The sequence below is a fragment of the Suncus etruscus genome, chromosome 18, assembly GCF_024139225.1.
Source record: "Suncus etruscus isolate mSunEtr1 chromosome 18, mSunEtr1.pri.cur, whole genome shotgun sequence".
In the NCBI taxonomy this organism is placed as follows: domain Eukaryota; kingdom Metazoa; phylum Chordata; class Mammalia; order Eulipotyphla; family Soricidae; genus Suncus; species Suncus etruscus.
The window spans coordinates 1,949,026-1,973,868 of record NC_064865.1 but is presented as its reverse complement, the minus strand read 5'-3'; the positions used below and the strand labels follow the sequence as shown (position 1 = coordinate 1,973,868).

The window sequence follows — 24,843 nt, the reverse complement described above, 5'->3', positions numbered from 1 at the left end:
TGTAACATTTCCTATAGTGGCTGTAATCAAAAACTTGTTTTTGCTTGGAGGTCACACCCAGCAATTCTCAGGACTTACTCCTGGCTCTGTGCTCAGGAGTCACTCCTTACTCAGGGAACCATATGAGATGCCAGGGATCAAACTTAGGCCAGTTGCATGTAAGGCAAGCACCCTATTCACTGTAGTATCTCTCTAGTCCAAGTGATTTTACCATTTTATATTATTCCTACCAGTAGTGCACCAGAATAACAATGACTCCAAATTTCGACAATATTTGAGATTTTTCTGTTTATGCTTTATTTAGAATAGTCATCCTATTTCATATGAAATGGTACCTTACTGTGGATGTGCTTTTGTATTTCCCTAAGATCATCAATATTGAGTGTGTTTTCTGCTGATCTTTATCTTCTTTAAGAAATGTCTATTTTGGGCCCGGAGAGATAGCACAGCGGCGTTTGCCTTGCAAGCAGCCGATCCAGGACCACAGGTGGTTGGTTCGAATCCCGGTGTCCCATATGGTCCCCAGTGCCTGCCAGGAGCTATTTCTGAGCAGACAGCCAGGAGTAACCCCTGAGCACCACTGGGTGTGGCCCAAAAACCAAAAAAAAAAAAAATAAAAATAAAAAAATAAAAAAAAAGTCTATTTTGGGGCCAGAGAGATAGCATGGAGGTAAGGTGTTTGCCTTGCATGTAGAAGGGCAGTGGTTCTAATCCCGGCATCCCATATGGTCCCTCAAGCCCCCAGAAGTGACCAGGAGACCAGGAGAAACCCTGAGGGCTGCAGGGTGTGATACAACCCTCCTCCCCAAAATAAAATGAGTACTAAGGGTTAAGTTTTATGGCCCTTATTCTTAAATACTTTAAGGCCTATTTCCCAAGAAAATAAACATTCTTTTACATGACCACAGCATAGCTTCTGATATAGTACTAAATTGCTTATGTCTGTGTGTGTGTGTGTGTGTGTGTGTGTGTGTGTGTGTGTGTGTGTGTGTGTGTGTGTGATATGGGACGCCGGGGTATCAAACTGCGGTCTGTCCTAGGTCAGCAGCATGCAAGGCAAATGCCCTACTGCTGTGCCACCTCTCAGGCAAAGAGTTTATGTCTTGATATTATAGGAAAGTTTCATAAACAAGGCAAAAAAAAAAACCAAGCAGAAAGAAAACTTTATCATTTACTATTCACTAATATAGTATAACTACTCAAAAAGTAGTGATATAGTTTGGTACTCAAGCACTGGAGAGGTGCTACTAACAGTGGACTGAAGATATGGCTCAAAGGGTATGCAGGATGCTCATCCCAGGCAACCAGGGTCCTCTGAGCACTGTCAAGAGTGACCAGAGGGCCCGGAGAGATAGCACAGCGGCGTTTGCCTTGCAAGCAGCTGATCCAGGACCAAAGGTGGTTGGCTCGAATCACGGTATCCCATATGGTCCCCCGTGCCTGCCAGGAGCTATTTCTGAGCAGACAGCCAGAAGTAACCCCTGAGCACCCACCGCTGGGTGTGGCCCAAAAACCAAAAAGAAAAAAGAGTGACCAGAGCCCTTCTACAAGATCAGTGGGGAAAGATAATGTTATATATTAGGAAAAGATATTGCAAAATCAATCATAATTTTATTTTTGGTTTTTGGGCCACACCCGGTGACACTCAGGGGGTTCCTCCTGACTATGCTCTGTGCTCAGAAATCGCTCCTGGGGGGACCATATGGGATGCTGGGGGATCAAACTGTAGTCCGTCTAGGTCAGCTGGTTGCAAGGCAAATACCCTACTGCTGTGCCACCACTCCGGTCCCTAAAATTGATCATAATTTAAATTTTATAAAGAACTTATAAATGTTATAAAGAACTTTTAGTAATTAAGAAAAAAGCAAATATCCCAACAGAAAAATAGTTGGATATAAACATGAAATTCACAGTAAACAATCAATACAAATGTAAGCTATTTAATGATCAAGCTAAATTTAACTGATGAGCCATTCCATCCAATCAGACTGGCAAAAAACAAAAATCAAAAGCACCTTTTTTAAATTTGATAAAATGCCACGCATATTTTTGATGCTCAAGGCTGAACTCAGGGAATCTGTCCCATTGAGCTATATCCCATCCCCTGTCATGTGGGTTTAAAGCTGTGGAGAAAGGGAAATCTCAGATAAAGCTGGAGGAGACAGTGCGGGACCATCTCAGAGACTACGTCGACAGGAGCAAGTGAAGCTGAATATTATTCATTCTCAGGCTCCAGGCATTTTCAGCTTCACTCACATCTCTAGTGAAGATAATAGACAAAAATGGAGATATATCACATGTAAACATTTCTTTTCTATAGCAATCTTTCCTAGCTTACAAAATCTTCTTAAACAGGGGCTGGAGAGATAGCATAGAGGTAGGGTGTTTGCTTTGCATACAGAGGACAGTGGCTCGAATCTCAGCCTCCCATATGGTCCCCAGAGTGCGCCAGGAGTGATTTCTGAGCATAGAACCAGGAGGAACTACTGAGCACTGCCGGGTGTGACCCAAAAACAAAAAAACAAAACAAAACAAAACAAAAATCTTCTTAAATAATGTTAAGGGGGAAAAAAAAGAAATAATGCAATGCTCAAGAAATATTTTTGAAACATGAGTTTTGGCTAACTTTGGCTTATGTTTATGAAGGCAAAAGTTTATGAAGACAAAAAATAAAGCGATAAAAAACTAGTTAAAACAAAAAGTGTAGATATGTTTTAAAATTACTTACCACAATTATAGATTTTGCTTGTTCACAATATTGGAAATCTCCATATCTAACAGATCTACGACCCTGTGAATAGATATCTGTCATTATAAAAATGTAACATTTAGCTTCAAATTTAAGTATTTAAAGTCCAGTGAGATGATCAAATGACTGTAGCACATGCTTGGTATTCAGGAGTGCCAAGTTCAAAGCCTGCCACCAGACGGTCCCCATAGAACTGTAAGAGTGATCTATTCCAGAGCAATGTAACTGAAGCTATGCCCCAGAATCATTGTATGTATGTGGCATTCCCCCCAAAATATTAGTGTGTAAAGTGTTTATTCCGGGGCTAGAGACAGCCAGCTCAGTTCAATTCTCATCATCCCATTTGGTCCCCTGACACCACTAGGTATAATTTCTTTTTTGGTGTATGGTTTTTGGGTCATACCTGGCAGTGCTCCTGGCTCTACGATCAGAAACTGCTCCTGGCAGGCTCGGGGGACCATCTGGAATGCTGGGATTCGAACCCCCATCCTTCTGTCATTGCAAGGCAAAAGCCTGACCTATATGCTATCTCTCCCGCCCTAGGTATAATTTCTGAGTGCAGAGCCAGGAGTAACCCCAAAGCCAAAAATTATAATAATAAAAAAAAATGTTCCTTCAAATGAGCCAGAGATAAAATAAGAATTAAGTTTTGCATGTGGCTGACGCCATGTTAATTTTTTGATAGTCATATGATCCTGAGCATCACCGGGAATGATACCAAGCACAGATCCAGCAGAAGACTGAGCACCGGGCCCGGAGAGATAGCACAGCGACGTTTGCCTTGCAAGCAGCCGATCCAGGACCAAAGGTGGTTGGTTCGAATCCCGGTGTCCCAGATGGTTCCCCGTGCCTGCCAGGAGCTATTTCTGAGCAGACAGCCAGGAGTCACCCCTGAGCACTGCCAGGTGTGGCCCCCCCCCCAAAAAAAAAAAAAAAAGAAGACTGAGCACCGCTGGGTGTGGCCCACAACGCATGCTCCCTTTGAAATAAAAGTAGAATTACGATGCTAGTCATTTCTGCAAAGCTCATTGATTTCTTATAAATGGGCAAAATGGTAACATTTCCCTTAAAATTTTCCATTCAAGGGGCAGGAGCAATAGGAAAGCAGGCTGGGTATTTGCTACCTGATTCAACCAACCTGAGTTCGATCCCTGGCATCCCATATGGTCCCCCAAGTCTGCCAGGAGCAACTCCTGAGCACAGAACCAGGGGTAACCCCTGAGTGCTGCCAGGTACAGCCCCAAAACAAACAAGACCAAACAAAAATTCTATTTGACAATAGCTTAAAGTTATGCCCGATCTTTATTTGGGGTAATAATCAAAGAATTTTTCAAAAACCAGCCCAGCAAGCATGTAAAGCTCTCTCTCTGTCTCTTTGTGCATATGTCTCTCTCTCTCTAAATATATATGTGTGTTTATACACACACACATATATATATATATATATATATGTTATCTATATAACTTAAATCTTGTATAGTAAATCATCTGAGGAAGACGTTCAATATCTTATGAAAGCAATATGATGAAATTACTTACATCTCGGTCTACTGTAGTTGCAAAGCCAATGGCTTCTTTCTGTGTACAGTTAACAGCTTTCTGAAGAGTATAAATAACTTGTTCGTACGTATGAACTTCATCATTAAACAGCATGCAATAATAAGTGTCACTCTTCTCTCTGTGTTAAAGCATTAATTATGTTAGATTATCTACGTGGATATTATCTTGCTCTAGGCTGATTTATTAAAAAGCATACTTTTTCCCTACGTAATGTGCCAGGTAGTAGGCACATGTCTGTAAATTATCTGTAAAATGATATTCATAGTCCTAGAGCTCTGTGACACATCATCTGATTAGGAAATCACTATCTGATTTGTAATTCTATGCAAACTGGTTTTTATCAAGAAGAGCAGGATGTAAGACGACATGAATCTGGAAGGTCAGAGAAGAAAAGCCAGAGAAATAATCTGTGACTTGAGGCCAGAACTTCCTAACGGTTTCTCAAAAGCAAGCAATTCCTTTCTTACACCCTATATGGCCACTGGTGTCATCTAGTGACATTTTTGGTTGTCAGGACTGAGGTGTGAGTGCCACAGGCATCTGTTGGGTAAGGACCAGGGATTCTTCTGAAAGCTCTAAAATCTATTGGACAGCCTCCATAACCAAGAATAAACCTGCCTGCCTCAGGGGCCAGAGTGATAGTACAGCGGGTAGGGCGCTTGCCTTGTATGGGCTGGCCCAGGTTCTATCCCTGGCATCTCATATGGTTCCCTAGGTCCTACCAGAGTAATTCTTGAATGCAGAACCAGAAATAACTGCTGGGTATGGCCCTCAAAACCAAACAAAACTGTCTGCTCCAAGGTGGAAGCAGAAGCCCTGAGATGGCAATAGTAATTACTGGACTATGAGGCCCTGCAAGGACGAGGCTGACAAGAGATCATGAGACAGGCAAAAGTCCTGAAGGTATTGGAATAAATCTTGATTCTTGCCACTGAAAGGGGAAATCAGAGGTTTGCAATGGTGGCTACGACCCTACGTCATATCTTAAAATTCATGTTGGCTACAGAGAGGAGAATCAATCATGTGTGCTAAAAGTGGTATGCCAGCATTAATGAGGGGCCATGTTTCCAAATAATTAAATATAACCTGGATTATGTTGCTAGTAACAGAGGGATAGAGCAAAACCACGTGCAGATGCACTTGGCCACTAATGACACCATTTGACTCAGGTTTCTGGGAAGGAGGATGCCACTGATTCAGATGGGAAAACGTGATAAGAGAAACAAGCTGGAGTCTTTCCCTTTCCATACTACTGACCCGGGGTCTATAACGGAACATAAAATGAACAGAGATAGAACTCTTCTATTCTTTCTTGGGTCTAAACTTTGGATCTTAGGATAAGGTTCCTAACTTGAAGTACATGAAGAAAAAAAAGAGATGGGATAGAAAAGTATATTTCAACTACTTCAAATCTAGTCTGTGTTGGGATCAGAAATGTAGTCTAGAAGCACTTGCAGGAATGAGGCCTAGATTTAATTCCTGGTATAAGATTATGGTCCCTGGAACACCACCAGGTGTGGGCCCCCTCCCCCAATTTCATGGTCTCATAAAATAAATAAAAGTCTGTACTACTGCTGCAGTGACTAAAAGTCATACTTTACCGGTCATGGAACTTGCCAGGGCTCATACACTTTTAGTTGGAGCGCTTACATTGACGCTTTTCAATATTTTCAACCCTCATTTTCTTAAAACACATGTGTACCCATAGCCCAATTATTCAGAATACTGTTGAAAATTAAAAAAAAAAACAAACTACCAAAGACCTTCAAATCCCCCATTGTACTATGAATCCCAATAAACAGGACTAGAATCAAATGGGTAAGCTGTGGTGACGGATGCAAGCACGGAAGGAAAACTCAGCTGGTTACTTTATTCTGCCACGGTGGAGACTCTGGTCCTAAGCTTGTAGCATCCTTATTCATCTCAGTTCACATGGCAAAATGTCAGAGGCACACTAAAAGAAACGCCCAATGATGAAATAAGCTTTATACACCTAAAATTTTGCACTTAAAATGGGTAAAATCTGAGGTCAGTAATTAAACCTGAAAACTCATTTCTATCATGGAGTTCACTCCCTAATCATGTCTAATGGATGATAAAAAGAAAATGTGTAGTTAACTTCCAGTTTCATCACACAAACAAATGCCTGTACCTGAAACCAGTGGCTTAAGTATGGCAGAGAAAACCTCTACCAATCAAGAGAATTATAGCAATGTTAAATTGTAAAATCAAGACATTGTTCTGTCAAAGAAATTATTACTTAAAAAGAGAGAGAAGGGCCAGGCGGTGGCGCTGGAGGTAAGGTGCCTGCCTTGCCTGCGCTAGCCTAGGACGGACCGTGGTTCGATCCCCCGGCGTCCCATATGGTCCCCCAAGAAGCCAGGAGCAACTTCTGAGAGACTAGCCAGGAGTAACCCCTGAGCGTCACAGGGTGTGGCCCAAAAACCAAAAAAAGAAAAAAAAAAAAAAAGAGAGAGAATATTCTATCCAAGCTATGTTCAAGTTAATCTTAGGAATCAAAATCAAAATGGTTTATCAAAAGTGAGACCAATCAAGCAAAAACACAAAGAATCAATGGGCTGTACTTACCCTATCTCTAAATCAGCTGGTAACTCACTTTCTTTTTCCCAGGTTAATATATCCACCGCATACCGAAATACAATAGCAAAAATGTTGTATGTTCTTGCTATCACGTCTTCTGACAAATGCACAAGAGGATCCTGAAAGAGCAAAAGGCAGCAAGGGGAGATTAATCCCCCTTCTTCCCCTTAAAACACCAGAATAAAAGACTGACTGATCTTCTAGTCTCTCTTCAATTTGATCCTGTACCTGGCAATCCATAAATTCTCCAACTATTTTGTTTGTGTAACATCAATGAGTAAATCAATTCAATCATAATAGTCAGTGGCCTAATGAATAAATCTATGTAGATGGCATTTCAGGATCATCTAAACCTAACCTCAAGCCACCTTTAGAGCATCATATCCTACTATTCCCCAATTTTCAGAATAAACAAATATTATAAAAACAAATAACATTTACTTTTACAGATATAAAGTAGAGTGTGATTGTGAAACTATAAAAGGGGAAAAGTTGACAAGTTCATTAGCTTGCTCCTTAGATCCTTTAAGAATCACTCACTTGTCAAATGTCTCTCAGCAGAGCAAGATGTGTATGGAACACAGGCAACATTGTGAATAACAGTCAACAGTAAGTCACTAAACTTCTAGGTTAATAAAAAAAATATTACTATAAACATACACTGAGATTATCATGTTGTCTTTTGGTCAAGGCTGACATGTTTTATTGAATTTGATTTGTTTTGTTTTGTTATTTGGGGTGGGGGTTGGGTCACACCTGGCAGCGCTCAGGGGTTACTCCTGGCTCTATGCTCAGAAATCGCTCCTGGCAGGCTCGGGGGACCATATGGGATGCCAGGATTCGAACCACCGACCTTCTGCATGCAAGGCAAACACCTTACCTACATGCTATCTCTCCGGCCCCTCTTTTACTGAATTTTTTTTTTTTTGGTTTTGGGGCCACACCCGGCGATGCTCAGGGGTTACTCCTGGCTGTCTGCTCAGAAATGGCTCCTGGCAGGCACGGGGGACCATATGGGACACCGGGATTCGAACCAACCACCTTTGGTCCTGGATCGGCTGCTTGCAAGGCAAACGCCTCTGTGCTATCTCTCCAAGCCCATCTTTTAATTTTTAATTTTTAATCTTCAACTGAAACGTCAAATTTGGCCTGTGATTACTAGATTCATTTCTCAAATAAGGAACTTAACTATATGCCAATATTATGAGATTAAATTAGCTGGTTCTTGCAAATACTAAGTAAGAAACAGAACATTTCTTGAACATTCTGAACAAACTGACATGAAACAAATGGGAAAGGGGAATAAAAAGAAAACAGAAATGAAAAAAAAAACAGATTCTCAAAGGAAGGGGTTTCAGGGCTTGAAGAATATAAAGAAATGGAAGAGAAATACTTTTTTTTTTTTTTGTGGGGGTTTGCTATTGTTTGGGGGCCAAACCTGGCAGTGCTCAGGGCTTACTCCAGGCTCTGTATTCAGGGATTATTCCTGGGAGTGTCGGGGGACTATCCAGAGACCAAGGATAAAGCCTGGGTCAGCTGCATTCGAAACAAGTGCCCTATCTACTGTACTATCTATCTCTCAAGCTCCCATTTCTTCAAATTCTTAGAGCACTTGGTTTTTGTGTTTTCAGGCCACACCCCGCAGTGCTTAGGGTTTACTCTTGGCTCTGTGCTCAGAGATGATTCTTGGTGGGCTTGGTGGACCATACATGGTGCTGGGGACAAAAATGGGGTCAACTGTGTGCAACACAAATGCCCTACCCACAATACTACTATCTCTTTGGATCCTTCTTAGAGCACTTTTAAAATAACTCTTCTCAATAAGCTGCTTTACATGCTGCATCAAAATCGATTTTCTCCTATTAGCAAGGCTTACAATTTCTTCTAGAGATTGTTGCACAATGAAAACAACAGTACACAAAAGAAACCACAAGCGGACACCAGCACAGGAGTATCCCCTGAGCACCACCAGGTGTGAACCAAAAACAAACAAACAAAAATAGATTAGGAGCCAGGAATGTATTTAAATGGTGTGTAACTTGATTCCCTAGCACATATGGCTATCAGAGGACCCTGAAAGTGGACTTGGTATCCACGTTGTAAGTGCCCATCTGTGGCTCACACAACTGACATAACAAAGAATGCCAAGGATGTAGATTCATTGTAGATCATAGCCTTTCATGCATGAGGCTCTAAATTTGATCCATAGAGGGAAATTTTACCTGCTTTAATATTAATATTTGGGAGTGGTTCAGGGGTTACTCCTGACTTAGTGTTCATTAGGGAACCATGCAGTGCCAGGGACTGAACCTAGGACTCCCATATGTAAAGTACACATTCCAGTCCTTCGGACCATCTCCCTGGCTTCCTTCCAGTATTAGGATTTTCATATAAGAATATTATTTACTAAAAAAAAAAAAAAAAAAAAAAGAATATTATTTACTATGCAAAGAGTTCAATTACTGGAAGTTAAACTCCAGATCGAAAGTAAAAATAAAGCTCTGCTTTATTCCTATGTAGGGCATTACATAGGGCATTACATACTTCCTATGTAGGGCATTTTAGATTCTAAGATTTTTATCTCCAATAAAACTACAGCTATCAGGCAAGAGAAGAGACAGAACAGGAATTAAGGCCTTGCATGTAGCTGACTCCAATTTGAATCCTGGTCACCATATAAGGTTCCCTAAGTAGCATCAGGTGTGGTCCAAAAAACAAAAAGGGCCGAAGCAATAGTACAATGGGTGTTGTATTAAATAATTAAAGATGGAGCTGGATGGTGAAGGATGGAGGCCTTTGTCCTTAGGCGCCAACCACGTGGCTTCATCCCCCATTAACCGGTGGGTCTGGGGTCCAGGAAAGCGACGGGTATTGAACTCACTCACAGACAGGCATCAGGAAGCATCAGCTTTATTCATACCCTATTCACCACATGTGTGTGGCCTACATCATAACCTTTCAAGCATTCAGCCATTCTTAGCTAGCCCTGCCTCTTAACTCCTTTCAGCCATCTTCCCTTTGGGCTCCATGCTGGTCAAAGACCAGAAGCCTGAGAGCCAGCCAAAAGCCAGAGAGCCCAGCAGGGCAGATGCGCCTAATCCCCTGGCTCAAAGGCTTATCTACCTTTTCCAAGACCCCTCCCAGGAATGGGCGGGGTCTTGCAGGTAAGGTCAAGTTACCTAGGAAATATGGGTGGGGGATGAGGCTTCAAATGGGTAGGGAGCTTGTCTTCCATACAGATGACCAGAGTTCAATCCCCAGTGTCCCATATGGTCCCCAAGCATTTCGAGAAGTGATTCCTGAATGCAGCACCACTGGGTGTGGAGCCCCGCAAAACTCAACATGAACCAAATAATATGCAAAAAATCTGGTTATAAAATATTAGTGACAATATCTTATAGGGCTATACCTGATTTATTATTATTTACTGAATAAAATTTTATTTTAAAGTTGGGCCCGGAGAGATAGCACAGCGGCGTTTGCCTTGCAAGCAGCCAATCCAGGACCAAAGGTGGTTGGTTCAAATCCCGGTGTCCCATATGGTCCCCGTGCCTGCCAGGAGCTATTTCTGAGCAGACAGCCAGGAGGAACCCCTGAGCACCGCTGGGTGTGGCCTCCCCCCCAAAAAAAGGATATTTATAGCACCTTAAGACTATATCCAGGGATGGGGCCAGAGTAGTGGTGCAAGTGATAGGGCATCTGCCTTGCATGCGCTAACCTAGGATGGACCAAAGTTCGATCCCCCAGCATCCCGTATGATCCCCCAATCCAGGAGCGATTTCTGAGCGCATAGCCAGGAGTAACCCCTGAGCATCACCGGGTGTGGCCCAAAAACAAAAAACAAAAAAGAATCCGGGGGGGCCGGAGAGTTAAGTGATACGTCTAGCATGAGGCTTCAACTTCAGCTGTAACCCTAATTCAAATCTTGACACCATATATGATCCCCTAAATATCAGCAGACATGGTCTCTGAGCACAGACTTAATTGTGACCCGTAAGCACTGCTGTGTGTAGTCCAAACAAACTAACCAAAAACTGTAAACATCAAGACTCTGGGAGATGGCTCCAATGGTCCAGAGCAAAAAAATTTTAAGTGGGAGCCCTGGGTTTGAATATCTGGCATATATACACCCCCTCCACACACCACCGAGTGTGCCCCTCCTCCGAAGAATACATTCAGTAAAATCAAGTAGTGTTAAAAAATGATGTACAGCTGGAGAGATAGCACAGCAGTAAGGAATTTGCCTTAGATGAAGAAGGACGGTGGTTCAAATCCCGTCATCCCATATGGTCCCCCGAGCCTGCCAGGAGCAATTTCTGAGCATAGAGCCAGGAGTAACTCCTGAGCGCTGCTGGGTGTGACCCAAAAAACAAAAAACAAAACAAAACAAAAACAAAAAAAACAAACAAAAAAAAAGATGTACAAAGCAGCAAAAGGAAAAAAAGGTAGGAAAATTAAATTGAAGTTAAGATACCCTCTTGGCTCAACAATTTATGACCGAACAACAGAGAGATACTGATCTCCAAACATTTAACTTCGTTTCCCAGTAGCCTCAACAGAAGAGGAATCAATGATCAAATTCACATCAAAAGAAATATAAGATTTCCTAATGCAGAGAGACTAAAGAGAAATCTCTCCTGGTTCTTATGAAGATCAACAAAGGAGACAACTCCAGAGGCTTTCTCTTTATCTGTGAGTCACGGAACTGAATGTGGAGGTCAGGATCAGTTTTTTTTTTTTTTTTTTTTTTTCTTTTCTTTTTTTTTTTTTTAATGCATAATTTTTTTTTATTTAAACACCTTGATTACATACATGATTGTGTTTGGGTTTCAGTCATAAAAGGAACACCACCCATCACCAGTGCAACATTCCCATCACCCAAGTCCCAAATCTCCCTCCTCCCCACCCAACCCCCGCCTGTACCCTAAACAGGCTCTACATTTCCCTCATACATTCTCAATATTAGGACAGTTCAAAATGTAGTTATTTCTCTAACTAAACTCATCACTCTTTGTGGTGAGCTTCCTGAGGTGAGCTGGAACTTCCAGCTCTTTTCTCTTTTGTGTCTGAAAATTATTATTACAAGGGTGTCTTTCATTTTTCTTAAAACCCATAGATGAGTGAGACCATTCTGCGTTTTTCTCTCTCTCTCTGACTTATTTCACTCAGCATAATAGATTCCATGTACATCCATGTATAGGAAAATTTCATGACTTCATCTCTCCTGACAGCTGCATAATATTCCATTGTGTATATGTACCACAGTTTCTTTAGCCATTCGTCTGTTGAAGGGCATCTTGGTTGTTTCCAGAGTCTTGCTATGGTAAATAGAGCTGCAATGAATATAGGTGTAAGGAAGGGGTTTTTGTATTGTATTTTTGTGTTCCTAGGGTATATTCCTAGGAGTGGTATAGCTGGATCGTATGGGAGCTCGATTTCCAGTTTTTGGAGGAATCTCCATATCGCTTTCCATAAAGGTTGAACTAGACAGCATTCCCACCAGCAGTGGATAAGAGTTCCTTTCTCTCCACATCCCCGCCAACACTGTTTATTCTCATTCTTTGTGATGTGTGCCATTCTCTGGGGTGTGAGGTGGTATCTCATCGTTGTTTTGATTTGCATCTCCCTGATGATTAGTGATGTGGAACATTTTTTCATGTGTCTTTTGGCCATGCGTATTTCTTCTTTGTCAAAGTGTCTGTTCATTTCTTCTCCCCATTTTTTGATGGGGTTAGATGTTTTTTTCTTGTAAAGTTCTGTCAGTGCCTTGTATATTTTGGAGATTAGCCCCTTATCTGATGGGTATTGGGTGAATAGTTTCTCCCACTCAGTGGGTGGCTCTTGTATCCTGGGCACTATTTCCTTTGAGGTGCAGAAGCTTCTCAGCTTAATATATTCCCATCTGTTAATCTCTGCTTTCACTTGCTTGGAGAGTGCAGTTTCCTCCTTGAAGATGCCTGTAATGTCCTGTAGTGTTTTGCCTATGTGCTGTTCTATATATCTTATGGTTTTGGGGCTGATATCGAGGTCTTTAATCCAAGGATCAGTTTTAGATATGTGTTTTAACAGGCTGATGCTGGCGCTGCAATTTGTGTTTCTTGCCATCTGGCGGCTTTGTTAATCGCGCTCCACTTTGTGGGACGGTGCGGAACTGAAGTGTAATCTCAAATTTTGGCAACAAGAACCAATTCTGTTGCTGCTTCTGCTCATTACTGACTGAGTGTTTTAGTTTATTATGTTACTGATTTATGGGATGTTACAAATCCTTATCTGAAAGGAAAGGTAGAAATGCTACCATGAAGAAGCTTAAGGACATATGATTTTGGCTGCCTGGTGAGGTCACCCAGCCAGCACACTGTCCAAAATATTTTTTAAAAATTGTGTAAGAAAAAACAGTAAATTTTATCACTTAATAAGATACGTTTATAATGACTGAACTAAGGTAAATTCTACTTTCAATAAATAGCAATTAAAAATTTAAATTACAAGTACTTTTTATTTACTTATTTATTTATTTTTGGTTTTGGAGCCATACCCAGTGACACTCGGGTTACTCTGGCTACGCGCTCAGAAATCGCTCCAGGCTTGGGACCACATGGGATGCCAGGGGATCGAACCGCGGTCCATCCTAGGTTAGCCTGTGCAAGGCAAACGACCTACCGCTTACACCACTGCTCCAGCCCTAATTGCATGTACTTTTATTATAAACTACTATTGTAAAGACTATGACAGTCTTTCCCATTTATCGCATCAATGTAATAAATCATTGTATGCATTTGGTTGCACAGTCTGTTTGTCCAGTGGCACATCCAAGTATGGAGCCAAAGTATTAAATTTCTTTTTAACAGTAAATGCTAGATTGGTATATCTTTTTTTTTTTTTTCTTTTTTTTGCGGGGGTGGGGGTTGAGCCACACCCAGCAGTACTCATGGAATGCTCCTGGCTCTGCACTCAGAAATTACTCTTAGGAGTACTCAGGGGACCTATATGGAATACCAGGGATCGAATCTGGGTCAGACTTGGGTTGGCCACATGCAAGGCATACCCTACCGCTGTGCTACTGCTCCATGCCCCCCGCTTTTTTTTTTTTTTTTTGGTTTTTGGGCCACACCCATTTGACGCTCAGGGGTTACTCCTGGCTATGCGCTCAGAAATCGCCCCTGGCTTGGGGGGACCATATGGGACGCCGGGGGATCGAACCGTGGTCCATCCTACGCTAGCGCTTGCAAGGCAGACACCTTACCTCTAGCGCCACCTTCCCAGCCTTTCCCCCCCCCCCCCCCCCGCTTTTTTGGTGTATCTCTTTTAATACCTATGTTCCTGCACTCACATAAAAAAATTTCTTAGGCAAAAAGAAAATGAAGATCTCAAGTGAAAAATAATTTAAGAAGCCTGCTTAAACTTACCTGCTCTACATAATAAACCATAAAGCAATTTATTTTAAGGTCAGAGAAAGAGCTTAATGAACCAGAGCACACTGAAGCAGAAATTCTGTGACTGTACCTAATCTCTTGGATGTCTAAAAATAAAATTCGAGGGGCCAGAGCAATAGTACAGCAAGTATGGATGGCACTTCCCTTGCATAAGGCTGATGTCGGTTTGATCCCCGGTATCCCTTATGGTCACCCAAGCACTGCTAAGAGTTAATTCCTGAGTGCAGAGCCAGGAGTAACCCCTGAAAATTGCTGGGTGAGGGCCCCAAAACAAAAATAAATAAGTAAATAAAATTTGACAACGGATCATGAATCAACTACCAAGTAGTCACACAGTCGACTATGACTGTAGAAACACTATTAAGATGAAAATAAAAACAAATGCTTGACAACACTTTCTACACTTGTTGGGGGAGGGGGGAGTTGGGCAACACCGGTGGAGCTCAGGGGTTATTTCTGGCTTTGCACCCAGAAATAGCTCCTGGCAGGCTTGGGAGACCATATGGATGTCACAGATCAAACCTGGTCAGTCCTGGGTTGGCAGCATGGTTGCAATGCAAAGCAAATTCTACCCACTGTGGACCCCAGAAGAGTTTATTTTTTTGTGGTTTTGGGGCCACACCTGACAGTGTTCAGGGGCTACTCCTGGCTCTGTGCTCAGAAATCACTCTTGGCATGCTCAGGGGACTCTATGGGATGTCAGGGATCAAACCCAATCAGCTGTGTGCAAGGCAAGAGCCCTATCCAGCCCCCTGCAACATTTTCTATCAACAGAGATTCACAGCTGGAATGAAGATGGATGTGCCGAAAGGAGAGACGATGACTAGGACCAGTCACTCTGTCTAGCTGCAGAAGAGAAGGTAAATCTGAACTATACTGTCTTAGCCACAACACAACTACACAGAACCCCAATTCAGTTAACTGGTTTATACATAAAAGGAAATAGTCCCTTCCAGAATAAATGGAGACATTTTAGTGTGTACTATCAGCTGTGAACAGCATCTACAAAAATGCAAAGGGCTATCAAAAGTAGACTTGGCCACTGTTCATAGTGAGAGGATCAATTTGCTTATCCATTTCCTTTATTACAATCCAGTTCTTATATATGAAAAGCTTTTAATTTTGTGCTTAAAACATTATTTCTTCAAAAACAACTTTGGGGGCTTCTGGAAGAAGGAACCTTGAACAATGGCGGAAGGAAGCAATCACTCTGGTAGAGGGTGTGAGGCTGGAATGCTGGATGAAAGGAAGCTTATCCTTAATGGTATTGTAAAACCAAGTGACTAAAACAAACAAAAATTAATTAAATAAATTAAAAAAAAAAAGAATTTTGTGAAATGTTTTACCTCCTCCTCTTCAATTTCCGAGGTATTAAATTCATGCTTCTGACAGTAAGGACCCTCTTTCCAAGCTTCTGTATCTCCACAGTCACAGAAACCTCCGCCTCCTGATGTTGTCATCTTGGGAAAAAAAAAATCATCAAGTATTCTGTAAGTATTTGCTTTACAGACTTTAAGTAATATCAAGTGCTACGGAAATAACCCTGCTATCATATTTGGTTTCTTTGAAGAGATTAAAAAAGTAAATATCAAATCTGTCAATGTTTTGAACCTGAAATAAGCCTATCTACGATTCTAAGTCCTTTAAACATGCAAAAGCTAGTCTGGTTTGCCTGGTAACTTGGTAGTGTCTGATAACTGCAGTATTTTTCCAAAGAGGTACAATATGTTCCACTTACGTGACTTCCTTAATTAGGAAAATCAGGAGGGTATCCCTGACAGGTCTGGGTTAAACTGGCATGACGTCGGTATCCAGGCAACCAGGTTATGGGGCTAGAACATTTTGTGACAGACTTCAGACTTAGAAATATCTACTTAGAAATAGCTACTATCCTCTAGGAGAGCTGATGTGAGTGCTGCTGCATCTTAGAGAAAGGGTCGATATGAAGTGTAGGAATTGCTCATTTTTATTATGCTCTACTACCTAAATAGGAAGGGAGCTCAGGAAACAGAAAGGTGGAGTGCTTGGTTGTACAAACTTTGCACCATCTGCAAGTTTTGATAATTATTCACATTTCCTTAAGATATGGCAGTGCTTCAAGGACTCTTGATTAAAGGCAAGATAAAATATATTAAAACTTGGTCGTCCCCCCCTTTTTTTTTTACTGTATTAGGACTGCTAAGCCATACCTCAGGCTTTGGTCATGCAGCTTCCAGCAAAAAGCTACCATCAGGAAGAATTTGGGAATGGGCATCAAATGCAACACATCTGAAAGCAAGTTCTATTCTATTCTGCCCAATGAAAGTGTGTCTGTGTGTCATTGACCATAATGTAATTACTGACACTGCACAAAGGACAATTATTCTCATGGGCTGCAAAAATATATGCCAAGAAACAAGGGCAGGCAGCAATTTGACAAAGGACAATTCCAGCCCGGAGCTGATGTTAGTTCTGGTTACCAGAGACACTAGGGTTTTCTGATTGATTTATGAAAGTGAAGATAACACCCACAAGTGTGGGAAGTCTAGTCCATAGCTGTTTTAGTTCATTATTACCAACCCAAGGAGTCAATAACAAGAGTTATTCAGCTTAGTCCTGAAACAGCACTGGGCTTCTGAATTTAATAAGATATAATATTCCTTCGCTACCATTTTATTTGAAATTAGGGTGAAAAGTTTCAGCAAATAACAGTTCCCTAAATTTTAAATCTTCAGATCTGTCTTCAGTTTTCAGTAGAGGAACTAGAGCAAGACTTAACTTTGCCTCTGGGCCAGAGATATAGTTCAGCTGAAAATCAACAAGGATTGCCTTGCAAACATCCAACCCAGATTTGGTCCTCAATATCCCATATCATCCCCCAAGCACTGCCAGGAATAATTCCTAAGCAGAGAGATAAGAATGATTCCTGAGCATCACTGATCCCAAAATCAATACCAAACCAACAAAATATATGCATATATATAAATATATATAAGGGCTATGATATTTATGCTTTCTTTCTTCAAGCATGTGTTCTGAAAGTCAGGATTCATGATTCATTTCTATACCCTCAATTGAAAGGAGTTTTAATACTACAATAATTAAGCCACTCCCTCTCCCACCCCCATTTTGCTGCTAAATGTTGTCTTTATAAAAAGGCAGAAAAGATATCTCCTATAAAATTCAATAGTGGTTATAATTATTATAAAACTTTACCAACCCTGTATCGATGGTCTCGGTGAATGCTTCCCAGAAAGCACTCCATGCATAAAACACATGTTGGATCTACAGCACAGTCTCTGTAAAGTTAAAAACATTTTTTTTAAATCAGTGTTGTACAAAAGTGCATTTTATAAACTTAATATTTCGAGCTGGAATCCATCCTAAAAGAGCCATAATTGGTCTGATGTTAGCTTTGATGCCTGTGAGGCAGGGTTGTTTTGTTTTGTTTTGGGGCCACAGCTGGCACACTCAGAAGTTATTCCTAGTTTGTGCACTCAGAAACCACTCCTGGCAGGCTTGGGGGACCATATGAAATGCTGGGGATCGAACCTGCGTCCATCCTGGGTCAGCCATATGCAAGGGCGAACGCCCTACCACTGTGCTATCACTCTGCCCCCTGAGAAGAAGTTTTAATAATAATAATAATTAGTAATAATAATAGATTCAGTTGTTCCTCACCCCTAGATAAATGAGTGTATAATATTACCTCTTTTCTTACAAAATTTAACCTTTTTGGTTCTAAATTTTTTTTGAACACCATAGCTGACAATGTTGCTTATAATACAAATGTTTTGGGCATTCGATCCCAACACCAGTATAATATTCATCCCTTTAATTTTTCCCTTATACTGTTGACAAGGACTTCCAACAATAAATTTGCAAGAATAATAGTAAGCATTCTTGTTTTATCCTGGAAATTAAAACAATGATTTCTCATGATTCTCCATTAAGTTCTTATGTCCTCTGTTGGCTTATGGGGGAGACGGGGAAGAGGGATCTTCTAGAAGAATCAAAGTATTTATCTTGCTTTTCCTACATAATCTGTGCTTCAGAGTAAACACAGGATTGATGAAAGACTACATTTCTTTTTTTTTTTTCTTTAAATATGGAATGCTTCACGAATTTGCATGTCATTCTTGCGCAGGGGCCATGCTAATCTTCTCTGTATCGCTCCAATTTTAGTATATGTGCTGCCGAAGCGAGCACTCTTTTTTTTTTTCAAATAAAAAAATTTTATTTTTAATTATGAGAACAATGATGCAAAGAGGACAAGGTAAAGTTACAGTGGAAGGACAATCGCCCATAAACAGAGTTCTCAGAAGAAATCCCCTTGATGATGCCTAAATATTGAACTTACAGTCAAAGAACATTAAGAAAAATAAGGCAGAACTCATGTACAATTTGTCCATAAGTCCCCAGACTGTAGTACATTATAACATTTCTCAGCAGTACACAAAGCAATCTAAAGACTACATTTCTTTTATAAAATTCTAGCTCATGAAGATTTTCTACAACTAAAGAAAATTTAGACAACAAGCTAAACATTTGGTGAAAGGCTAATGGAAAGATTTATAATGGTTGCATCTACCAGAACCTTAAAGCCACTAATTAATCTCAGTAAAACAAAGAGTAAAGTATTATATGGCCCCTGTATGAGGAATTAAAAGGTTACGCATGAACAATTATGTACTTATGCCCCACCAAAGCACACACCCACAGACAGAATTTAATCAAGCCTAACTACCTCATTAGAGGATACAGAGGGAATACAGACACAAGGGAAGCAACATCCCGAGAATACAATCATCACAATCTGGAATGTGAAAAACTCCACAGGACAAATGACCTAGTTTTGAAGTCCCATTAAGCAGAAAGAAGATGAAAAGATAGAGGAGAAAGTTGTTATGAACAATAAAAAAAAAAAGAGTAAATCAAATGCAATGTGTGACTTTGGACCCCATATTTGTGAATCAACTAGGATCATTTGAACTTCAATATTAACGAATTAGTGTTACATGGTTAATGGTTGGAGAAAAAAATGACACTCACAAAATAGTAGTCTTAAATGTTATAAAATAATCTGCAGGGTAGGAACAAAGCATGTCTCTGGTGGGTCCAATGAGTTTATAAAATATATGCTTTGCACACAGGGCTCCTGAGTTGAATTCTCGGCCCCACAGGGTTCCCCAGTACTACTTGGAGAGATATCCAAACACCATGCCAAGAGCACTTGTGTGGCCCCAAACAAAAAAGAATCTGAGTATGTCTGGGGACAGACAACATAAATGAAAAGCTGCCAAATTAAAAATCACTAAAGCAAAAATATGTCATGTCTGTGATATCAATCATCTCACTTTTATCAATTGAAAAAAATCCAAACATCCATAATAAAGTTTCTGAAACCCTAATACACAAATATACAATAGTTTTCTTACATATACATAACTTTGCTAAGAATGTATAGCATAAGTACTATAATTAATCAAATCAGAAAGTACTTTTCTTCATTATTAAAATGTCAAACTACATTAATAGTTGCTTTAAAGATGAACTATCTTTGGATTCCAGAACCAAACTTCATTTGATCAAAATGCATCTCTATTAGTATATTTTTGGATTCGGGTAGCTAATATTTTATTTAGGATCTCACCATTAATATTAATAAAGGGAAATGGTTTTATAATGTCTCTAATTTATCAGGGTTTAAAATCAAGACTATTAACTTCATAAGAGTTTTCATTTTTAGTTTTAATACTGAGTAAGAATGGTATGGTTTCTTAAAAATTCAGTAGAATTTGTTATTCAGATATGGAAGAGAAGATCTCTGGTTACCATTCCAGTATTTTTCATTATTATATTCAAGGAATCTCTCTCTCTCCCTTTCTCTCTCTCTCTCTTTCTGCCCCCCCCCCCCCGCTGGGCAGGTAATTTGTCTCCCTCCTCTCTCTCTCCTTTTTTGAGACTGTGGTTTGCACCATTCTTTTTTTTTTTTTTTTTTTTTTGCCACACCCAGCGGTGCTCAGGGGTTACTCCTGGCTGTCTGCTCAGAAATAGCTCCTGGCAGGCACGGGGGACCATATGGGACACCGGGATTCGAACCAACCACCTTTGGTCCTGGATCGGCTGCTTTCAAGGCAAACGCCACTGTGCTATCTCTCTGGGCCCCTGCACCATTCTTAATGAAAGGTGCCATCCATGTCACTTTCAGCACCCAGTTCTCGTACAGTGATCAGTTCCAACGATTGATGTCACAGTACACCGCTCTTGTGGCAAGCTTCCTACCATCGACTGGTCCTCCTGGTCCACATCTCTATTGTCTCTGGATATTATTACTATACTATTTTTATTTTTTCTTATATCCCACAAGTGAGATTATTCTATATCTATCCCTCTTCCTCTGCCTCATTTCACTTAGCAGAATCTATAAGCAAATTTCATGACTTCATTTTTCCGAATGGCTGCATGATATTCCATTGTGTAGATGTAACACAGTTTCTTTAGCAACTCATCTGTTCTCTGGCACTTGGGTTGTTTCCAGGTTGTTTCAGATTATAAATTGTGCTTGCTCAAACATAGGAATGCAGAGGGCTTTTCTGAATGTTTTTGGGTTCCTAAGGTATATCCCTGGGAGTAGTATTGCTGGATCATATGGAAGCTCAATTTCTAGGTTTTTTTGGGGGGCAAGGGGGGAATACCTATATTGTTTTCCAAAAAGGCTGCACTAGTTGGCATTCTCAGAAGCAGTGAATGAGAATCCCTACATACGAACCAGTAGTGGTTGTTCTTGTTCTTTGTGATGTGTATCATTCTCTGTGGTGTGAGATGATACCTTATTGTTGTTTTGGTTTGCATCTCCTGATGATTAGTGATGTGGAAGTAATTTTTTATGTGCCTTTTGCCCATCTGTATGTCTTCTTTGAAGAAATGTCTGTTCATTTCATTTTCTGATGGGGTTAGATTTTTTTTTCTTGTTAAGTTCTGTCAGTATTAACCTCTTATCAGATAGGTATTGGGTAAGTAGTTTCTCCCATTCCATGGGTAAGCTCTGTATCCCACTCACTGTTTCCTTTGAAGTGCAGAAGCTTCTCAGTTTAACGTAGTCCCATTTGTTTATCTTTGCTTCCACTTGCTTGGACAGTGGTATTTCCTCCTTGAAGATGCCTTTAGCTTCAAAGACATGAAGTGTTTTGCCTACATTTCCCTCTATATACCTTATGGTTTTAGGTATCAAAATCTTTAGTCATTTTTGAAGTGACTTTTACATACAGCAACATATAACTCAACTTTGCAAAGCAGGGTTGTTGAAAGAAATAGTGAACATTTTTCTTAATTTTCATTTTGAGCATCTTTTTCTCTTTATCTTATTCTGTTCTGCCAGAAAACTGGCTCACTAAAACATTTAAGTCTCAAATTTTTATTTAATGCTATATTGTTCCTTTTCTAACAATTGGAACAGAACTAAATGATTATGCTGCATAATTGTTCATTAAATCTTTTGGTGTGCGGCACACCCAGCAGTGCTTATTCCCAGGGGTTATTCCTGGCTCTGTGCTCAGGGATCACTCTTCTTTCTTTCTTTTCTTTTTTTTTTTCTTTGGTTTTTGGGTCACATCTGGCAGTGCTCAGGGGTTACTCCTGGCTCTATGCTCAGAAATTGCTCCTGGTAGGCTCGGGGGACATATGGAATGCTAGGATTCGAACCACTGACCTTCTGCATGCAAGGCAAATGCCTTACCTCCATGCTATCTCTCCGGCCTCAAGGATCACTCTTGGTGGGCACAGGGGACCATATATGGTGCTGGGGATTGAACTCAGATCACACACGCAAGACAAGTACCTACTAACACTGTACTATCATCACTCTGGTCCCCCTTGCAGAGTTTTAATCTTTGAGCTAATTTTAGATTTAACAAGGGGCCAGAGGGACAGTACAGAGGATGGGGGCATTTGCCTTGCACAAGGCTGACTTGCATTCTCGCCCTAGGACCCTACATGGTTCCCTGAACCCACCTGGTATGATCCCCTAGTGCAGAGCCAGGAGTAGGCCCTGCGCACCACTGGGTGTGGGCCAAAAACAAAACAACAAAAATGAAACAAAAACTCAAGAGTTTGAAACAAAAACTCAGAAGAATTACCTTATCAAATTTTATCAGTCCTTTTTAATCTCCCAAAGACCAATGTGGGAGCCCATATCATGTTAAATGTTATGTCTCCTTCACCTCCTCCCATCTGTGATAGTTCCTCAATGTTCTCGATTTTCACGAGCATGGTCCTCTTATAAATGTCAATTTGGGCTTGGAGTTTCGTGTTCAGGCTGAAGCTGAACACTCTGAACAAGTGCACACAAGAGTGATGCAGTGTTCTACTTTGACAACTCTATTCATCTCATGCAAGTGCATACCAGACAGCTTCACTGCCACGTTTTGGAATTAAGATAAGATATACTTTGGACTATGTAAAAATCCGGTTCTTGGCCTGGAGCACAGTGGGTAGGGCTTTTTGCCTTGAATCCAGGTTTGATCCCCAGCATAACATATGATCTCCCAAGCCTGCAGGAATGATTTCTGAGAGCAGAGCCAGGAGTAGTCCCTGAGCACTGCTGGGTGTAGCCCAAAGCCACACCCCCAATCTATTCCTTCTCTAACTTTTAACACTTACGTTTTGAGATCCACTAATGAAGAGATCCTGTCTGTACCATCTAAAGGTCTGGAGAGAGTACAACGGGTGTTTGTTTTGTACACAGCTAACCTGGGTTCATGTCCAACATCCTATATGGTCCCTGGAGCACTACCAGGAGTGATCCCTTAGCAGAGAGCCAGGAATTAACCCTGAGCATCGCTGGATGTGGCTCAAAAACAAACAAAAAGTTGTATCATCTGATTGATCTAATAGTAATTTTCTCTTACCCTCACCCCTATTTTATTTATTAGTGGGAATGCTATTGAAAACTACCCTCGCTTCCCATAACCTCCACTTGTTTATTCAACTACTTGGTCATATCAGTGTGGTCTTGTGGGTATTTATTTTATTCTCTGGTTTATTATAATCTAATGCTTTCACTATTTTGCTGCTCAAACTGCTTCAGCTGTTGATGATTAGTTCTTCCAATTTGACTCAGTTCACAGACCCACCTTTTTTTAAAGCCTTTTCTTGAGTCTAGGATTATTCTGGAAGACAGGAACTGATCAGTAATTCTATGATTAACAGTTGGAGGAACATCTCTGTTTATTTTTCAAAGCATCCAAACAAGAGAATTTGCATATGTCAGGTCCTGGGTTTGATTTCCCAAGACCACCAGAAACAAAACAATTGTAAATATTTTTTACTCCCAACATATGAAAGGTATTAATTTTCAAACAAATCTGTCCTTTTTTTCATGGGGTGAGCTTACCCAGCATGCTCAAGGTTTACTCCTGGCTCTGCACTCAGGATCACTCCTGTCAGGGATTGTGGAACCATAAATGGGGTACCAGGGATTGAACCAGGGTCAGCTGAATACAAGGCAAATTTCCTACCCACTGTACTATTACATTGGTCCCAAATCTTGTCATTTTAATTTTAGCCATTCCAATGGGTATGAAATAGAAACTCACTGCTCACTTTACTTGAATTTTCCAACCAATTAGCACATTTACTGATGTAGAGCATCTAGCCATGTGTTTATTGGTCATTTGTGCATCATCTTTGGTGAAATGTCTATTCAAATCCTTTGCCGTTTGTTATTTGGGTTGCCTTTTGTGTCCTATCCTTCCAGTAGGACCATGAGCATCAATCCTGCTTGTGAAAGAATCATTAAAAGTGGCTCTGGGGCCCGGAGAGATAGCACAGTGGCATTTGCCTTGCAAGTAGCCGATCCAGGACCAAAGGTGGTTGGTTCAAATCCTGGTGTCCCATTTGGTCCCCCGTGCCTGCCAGGAGCTATTTCTGAGCAGACAGCCAGGAGTAACCCCTGAGCACCGCCAGGTGTGGCCAAAAAAAAAAAAACAACAAAAATAAATAAATAAAAATAAATTAAAAAATAAAAATAAATAAAAGTGGCTCTGGGCCTCCCAGCACCATTGGGGATGGCCCCAATTAAAAATAACAATAACGAGCCCGGAGAGATAGCACAGCAGTGTTTGCCTTGCAAGCAGCCAATCCAGGACCAAAGGTGGTTGGTTCGAATCCCGGTGTCCCATATGGTCCCCCGTGCCTGCCAGGAGCTATTTCTGAGCAGACATCCAGGAGTAACCCCTGAGCAACGCCGGGTGTGGCCCAAAAACTAAAAAAAACAAAAACAAACAAACAAAAAAAACAATAACTTGTATAAAATAATTTAGAAAAGTAAATGCCTATGTTCTAGAAGCCCATCATTTAAGAGGAAAGCTACTGTGGGCCAGAAAGACAGTACAGGGAGAAAGAGCTTGCCTTGCACATAATTTAACTGGGCTCCATCCATGGTATCATGTATGGTTCCGAGCACTCTGAGGAGTTGATTCCTGAGCACCACTGGATTTATGCCCAAACCAAAAACCTAAT

General features: G+C 40.8%; 1 protein-coding gene and 1 non-coding gene across 3 annotated transcripts in view; both read right to left on the bottom strand.

Moving 5' to 3' along the window:
• UBR2 (ubiquitin protein ligase E3 component n-recognin 2) overlaps window positions 1-24,843 on the bottom strand; it is a 133,184-nt gene that overhangs the window by 80,046 nt on the left and 28,295 nt on the right. For both annotated transcript variants that reach the window (XM_049764903.1, XM_049764902.1), the window contains exons 3-7: window positions 17,543-17,621; window positions 15,690-15,803; window positions 6,899-7,029; window positions 4,289-4,427; window positions 2,729-2,791 (exon numbers count right to left, since the gene is read on the bottom strand). In XM_049764903.1, the coding sequence (XP_049620860.1) occupies window positions 2,729-2,791; window positions 4,289-4,427; window positions 6,899-7,029; window positions 15,690-15,803; window positions 17,543-17,621 (526 nt within the window). The remainder of the gene's footprint in view (window positions 1-2,728; window positions 2,792-4,288; window positions 4,428-6,898; window positions 7,030-15,689; window positions 15,804-17,542; window positions 17,622-24,843) is intronic.
• LOC125996697 (U6 spliceosomal RNA) lies at window positions 18,425-18,531 on the bottom strand. Its single transcript, XR_007491378.1, has one exon. It is a non-coding gene; the product is annotated as a U6 spliceosomal RNA (small nuclear RNA).